General features: G+C 40.7%; 2 protein-coding genes across 2 annotated transcripts in view; one reads left to right on the forward strand and one right to left on the reverse strand.

Annotated features, from left to right (window-relative positions):
* Window positions 1-6,236, reverse strand: part of capn5b (calpain 5b) — a 53,361-nt gene that overhangs the window by 27,114 nt on the left and 20,011 nt on the right. The gene's annotated exons all lie outside the window — the stretch shown is intronic.
* LOC307019065 (olfactory marker protein-like) lies at window positions 2,193-5,636 on the forward strand. Its single transcript, XM_079649685.1, has one exon. It carries the CDS (start codon window positions 3,176-3,178, stop codon window positions 3,647-3,649), a length of 474 nt encoding a protein of 157 aa, XP_079505811.1. The 5' UTR covers window positions 2,193-3,175; the 3' UTR covers window positions 3,650-5,636.

Consider the following 6,236-nt stretch of genomic DNA (forward strand, 5'->3'; position numbering starts at 1 on the left):
TGTGTACTTTTGCCATCTCTGGGGGGAAGGTGAGAGAAACAAACAGGCGGTGTTTCGTGGAGAATAAATAACGTGCAGGTGGAGAGCCTCTTGTCTGCTGATGCATTCAGGACCAGGGGACAGATTTATCACTGTGAGTCTCTCAATCATAAATCCAGCTGTAATAGGACACGGGTGAGAGGTTATAACTGTGTGTGTGTGTGTGTGTGTGTGTGTGTGTGTGTGTGTGTGTGTGTGTGTGTGTGTGTGTGTGTGTGTGTGTGTGTGTGTGTGTGTGTGTGTGTGTGTGTGTGTGTGTGTGTGTGTGCAGAATAGGGACCCTTTACATTTCACTTCATTACTAAAATGTTTATTTGTATTCAAGGCAACCTACAGTATACACTTCAATACTAAATATACCTATGGTAGCAATCTGGCGTTAAGTATCTTGTCCAAGGACACTTTGACATGTTTACTGCATGACCTTGGTATCTAACCTTTGACCCTTTGGTTAGTAAACACACATTTCCCCCCATAAGCCACGGCCAGTGTCATAAAAAAAAAACCCAACCTTGAGGCGACCTGATCTGTGAATTGTCCACCAGTAAGCAGTATAGCGCAATACTGGAAAGGATTCAGTGAGCGATACCACACGTGAGCTGACATTATTCTGAGAATTCTGACATTTTCAAAATTCTTACTTTTTGAAATGCTGACTTTTTTCAGAATGTTTCACTTTTTCTCAACATTCGGACATTTATTTTTTATTTCTGACTTTTTCTCCAAATTCAGACTTTTCCTCAACGTTCTGACTCAGCATTTATTCGTAGATTTTTAGAGACCACGCCTCACCTTTCATACCCGTAGTTTGGCTCTTTCTCCTCCCCGAGAAGCGACACCACATGTGAGCGGTGTGCAGATGTCAGGGTTACTGACAGCACTTCCTGTCAAACCTCTTACAGGAGGCGACACTCATCAGCTGACGGAGCTGATTTGGGATTTTTCTAAGAATTTTAAATTATTTCTAAGAAATCTTTTGTTTGGGGGAATTCAGTCACTTTCTCAGAATTCAACTTTTATGAAATCTTGACTTTTTTTCTCAGAATTTGGATTTTTTTTTTGGATTTATGACTTTTTTTCAAATGTCAGACTTTTCCACCGAATTAAAAAAAATCAGATTTGTTTAGGAATTCTGACCTTTTCTAAATTCTGACTTTTTTTGTACTTACTTTAAAAAAACATGCGCACAATAAAAACTGTTTGATTCAGATAGCGACACCACAGGTGAGCGGTGTGACAACAGCGTCCTTGGAGATGTCAGGTTTGCTAACAGCACTTCCTGTCAAACCTCGAGGCGACACTCTGCTGATGGGGACAGCGTGGCCTCTCCAGAGGGCCGAAGAGGAGGTAGAAAAACAAAGCACTGCACCATCAAACCTCAGAGTCGTTCTGTAACCCCCCGGGAGGCTCCTGCTCAAACTCTGTGTCTCTGCACTGTGGAAAGTGAGGCTCCATCCATCTCAGCTTTCATCTGAACTCTGAGAGGAAACAGACCTGATGACTGACCGCTTGAAACACAAGCAGAGAGCACTTCCTCTGCAAGCCGTCAGCACGTAGAGACCAAAGGGAATCGCTGTTAGGGAATCTCTCCCTCCCATAACATCCATTGGTTTGTGGACTCCAGTGTTGAAGCCTTGAATTTAACATCTTGACTTTATTTAACCAGAAATGTCAAGAAGTACAACTGAACAATGCACGAGACCATGTTAGGCGGGTAATTAACTTTAGTGAAAAAAGACAGAAACAGGTTCAACAAAGTGGAAATCCCTCTAAAATGCTATCTTGATTGCTAGTAATAATAATAATATTGGGTTTCATATTTGATTTCAAATCCCGAAGTCTCTATAAAATCATTCTGTTTGAAAGAGACTTGAAACAAACAATGAAGACCATAAACTCACCAGGAAAAGGTCTATCAAGGGAATCAAATGAGAAGTAGGATCATTTTCTCGTAGACTGACTTTGAATTCAGAATTCGGAGGAAATCTTGGAAATCCTGAGTTGGAAATCTTACTTTTTCTGAGAACTCTGACTTCAAACTAGCAATTAAGACCACAGACTCATCAGGAAAAGGTATTTTAAGGTTAAAGAATCAAATGAGAAGTAGGATCATTTTTTCGAAGACTAAAATCTCAGAATTCTGACTTTTGGTTTCTGACTTTTCAGAAAAATCGGACTATTTTCGGCTTCTGACTCGGAAAAAGTTGGAATTCGGACTGTTTTTGAGAACGTTGACTCAGAATTAGGACTTTTGCTCAGAATTCTGAAGAAATTGAGACCATGAACTCATCAGGAACACGTTGACTTCGGGTCATTCATGTCTGGCAGTAGAGTTAAACACCTGTAGCCAAGCGAAAACAAGACACAAACAAAACGTGGTACAAACAGTAGTCGGCAAATCTCCCTGAGGCAAACCTTGAGCTGGGGAGGCAAATCACATTAGGTGTGTTACTTAGCACCTCTCTGTTGATCTGTGAAACTCCAGCTTTAAACACGAAGAGTTACTGGGAGTTCAAACATGTCTTCAGAGCTGGAGCTTTCTTTCCGACCGGACACCGATCTGACGGAGTTGATGCGTCAACGAGTTCAAACTCGTGTATTTTACTTCAAATAGGACCAAAAATGTACGAAAAAGTTATCATTCTGTCTTGAGAGAGACTTGAAACTAGCAATTGAGACCATAAACTCATCAGGAAAACGTCTATTAATCAAACAAATGAGAAGTCGGATCATTTCCTCGTAGACTAACATTCCAGACTTCTGAATTTAATCTCAGAATTCAAACTTTTTGGTTTCTGACTTTTCTAAAATGCTGACTTTTTTTGGCGTACTGACTGAAAAAGTTGGACATTTTTACTTGTTTTGACAACGTTGGCTCTTAATCTCACAATTAGGACCCTTTCCACATCAGGAACATGTTACCTTAGGGTAATTAACGTCTGGCATTAGAGTTAAACACCTGTAGCCAAGCAAACAATAGACACAGACAACAGTACCAGGCAAATGTCCCTGAGGGAAAACCCTGAACATATCATTAAATCTGTTCCTTAGCACCTCTCTGTTGATCTGTGAAGCACCAGCTTTGAACACATTCTGCACCAGCGAGGAGAAAGAGTAACCGGGAGTTCAAACAAACATGTCTTCGGAGCTGGAGATTTCTTTCCGTCCGGACCTCGATCTGACGGAGTTGATGCGTCAACGAGCTCAATCTCTGCAGCAACGAGGCCAGAAAAGGCAGGATGGAGAACGTCTGCTTCGTCCCAACGAGACCGTTTATCAACTGGACTTCAGCAAACAGTCCCTAAAGTTCTCACGGTGGTCGGTGTGCCTTCCAGATATCGCACGCCTCACAATAACCGCCACTTCTCAGCTCTGGACGCCGGATTTAACCAACCTGATGAATCGGCAACTTCTGGAGCCAGCTGGAGTTTTTTGGAGGGGAGAAAAAGACCAAAGCGTCCAATTCTACGAGGCCGATTCGTACGAATTCGGGGAAAGAATCGCTGAGTTGGCGAAGATAAGGAAGGTGATGTACTTCCTGTTTGCCTTTGGAGAAGGATGCAACTCTGAGACTGTCAGCTGCTCCATCGTCTTCACAACAGACAGTTGAAACATATTTTGCTGTGCTCGTGAGTTTAGATATTTGAGCTGAAACCGGCTTTCTTCTTAAGGATGTCACAATTTCTGACTATCTGTAAGGACAGGTCTTCTTTTGCTCAAACGGTGACAGGCATGGGTTAGACTAGTGGATTATCTTTAGGGGAAGGAATAACAATGGCATTCTTCTGCAGCAAAAGATAATTGCATTAAATATAAATATATATCATAAAATGCTTTTTTCAACTCATCAAATATGGAGATTTACGGATTTAGAATTCAATAGACATTTCTAGACCAAGTGATAAATAGAGACTTCCCTCTTCATCCATCGATACCTTTCTTTTGAAACCTGTTGATCATAAAAGTGTCTTTCTTTGTGTCTTTGTCTTCTACGATGTTAAATACAGCAAAATACAAATAAATGTGATATATTAAAAGACGATGGAGTTGCCCTTTCTTTTCTTAACCGACGTCTAAAACAGAAATGTTATTCATCACGTCCTCTCCGACAAACAGCCAGCCCCGATGGGTTTGGTAGCAATGAGTCCCGTGTGAGATAATGGATAGAGACAGTGTGTGTGTGTGTGTGTGTGTGTGTGTGTGTGTGTGTGTGTGTGTGTGTGTGTGTGTGTGTGTGTGTGTGTGTGTGTGTGTGTGTGTGTGTGTGTGTGTGTGTGTGTGTGTGTGTGTGTTCCCTGTTGGACGGGAAAGGTTCATGCTGCCTCATCCGTCTTGCTTGACAAACAAGAGCGATGGGAGGCGTGAGGATTTCGGCTCTGAGCCTCCTCTCTTCTCTCTTCCTCCTGCAAACAGTAACTGTGCCTGAACGAGAGGACGTGTGTGAGAGGACGTGTGTGAGATGAAGTGTGTGTGAGATGAAGTGTGTGTGAGAAAGGAAATAACGGAGATGTCAGGAGGTATTAAGTTCATTTCACGTTGCCAGAAAGCATGAAAAGTAACGTGCTTTCTGAAGCTTTAAATGATCCTCTGATAAAGAACGCTGCATTATCTGGAGTCTCAATTAGTTCCTGCTCACCTTGAATGCATAAGTGTCCTCATTGCCATGTGTGCTTTTGCTCAAAGGGTGACAGGAAGGGGTTAAAACTAATGGATTATCTTGAAGGGAAGGAATAACAATGACATCCCTCTAAACCACATGTGTCAAACTCAAGGCCCGGGGGCCAAATCAGGCCCTTGGTGGATTTAATTTCGGCCCGCAGGATAATTTCTAATTCCTATTAGATCTGGCCCGTCGGTATATTGCACCTTCACTCCATCCTGAGGGTCTCCTCAGCTCAGAGCCTGAGCCCAAACATTGATGACCTTGCACCCAAGATGAGATGCCAAGTATCTGAGCTAGCATCACAGAGCAGCACACTGAGTTTAATGGATGTTTCCTTCTGCACTTTCTCTCTCACGACAACAGGGCATGTTTGGTTTCTCTTTGAGGGAAATAGTTTTGTTGAAGCTGTTGTTGGCCTGTGGGAAAATGTACTCATAAGAAATGACTCTGGAGAAGCTGCAGATAGAGCCATAAGAAATGAATCAACTGATTATTTAATGTTTAATGTTGTTTTTATAGGCAATCATTTAAGCTTTGTTAGTTCCAGGTTTAATATGTGCAATAAGTTCATTTCAATAAGTTCTGCAATAAACATTGAACCAGTCCGGCCCTCCACTAGCACCCATTTTTTAATCCACTGTGTATTTGAGTTTGACCCCCCTGCTGTAAGTAGTGCTGCAGAAAAAGATAATTGCATCAAAAAAAAATATCAGAAAATTATTTTTTCATCTCTTAAAAAATGGAGATTTCATGCTTTTTTTAATATCATGTAAAATCAATATCTTTAAAGCCGAGAAAATTCAATAGACAAGTGATAAATAGAGTGGAAAATGATCTGCAAAAATGACTGAAGTGCGACCTTCCTACTCGCATTTAAAAAAAATACTGTGCTGAGCAATAACAAGGATTTAAGAGAGCTCTGAAGCTACTTGAAAGAATCTTTTTGCAACCATAAATCAGGTTTCTGGGTAACCAGCATGAAGTCGAACAGGAGACTGAACAGATCTCTGCACAAACACACTTCCACTTTCTAAAGCTCAGATCAGAATCAGTTTGAAACAGTAACTGCATAGATAGGGTCTCAAGCTAAGGCTCTGGGGCCAGGTCAAGCTCACAGGACACACAGACTCACACCTGCTGTTCCTATGGACGAGGATTAGGGACACGTGGGAACATGTTTTTGAGATCTGACCAAATAAAAGACAGAATTCTTAAATGTTCAGAAAAAATAAAGAATTCTCAGTTCTTACAAAAAAAAGAAATGTTTTTTCCAGACATTTTGTTTTGCTGGAAAATAAAAATTGAGATTATTATTTCTCCGAACTTTTCGGGAAAAAAAATGTGATGTAATTTTTTTTAACTTTTCTTTAGAATTCTGAGATGAATTTCAAATATATTTAATAGTAAATGTTTTCCTGACTTTAGTGTGTTTTATTCTGAATTTGACGTAAAATATCTGAAGTTTCTGAAGTGAAAAAAATTAAAATCCAGAAAAGATATCCAATGGAATTTGGTTTTACATTTTCTATAATTT

The sequence above is a fragment of the Notothenia rossii genome (assembly GCF_949606895.1).
Source record: "Notothenia rossii genome assembly, chromosome: 9".
Taxonomy (NCBI): domain Eukaryota; kingdom Metazoa; phylum Chordata; class Actinopteri; order Perciformes; family Nototheniidae; genus Notothenia; species Notothenia rossii.

What these genes read in the sequence shown, in the direction of transcription:
- LOC307019065 (XM_079649685.1), top strand. Translation starts at nt 3,176, where the DNA reads ATGTCTTCGGAGCTGGAGATTTCTTTCCGTCCGGACCTCGATCTGACG.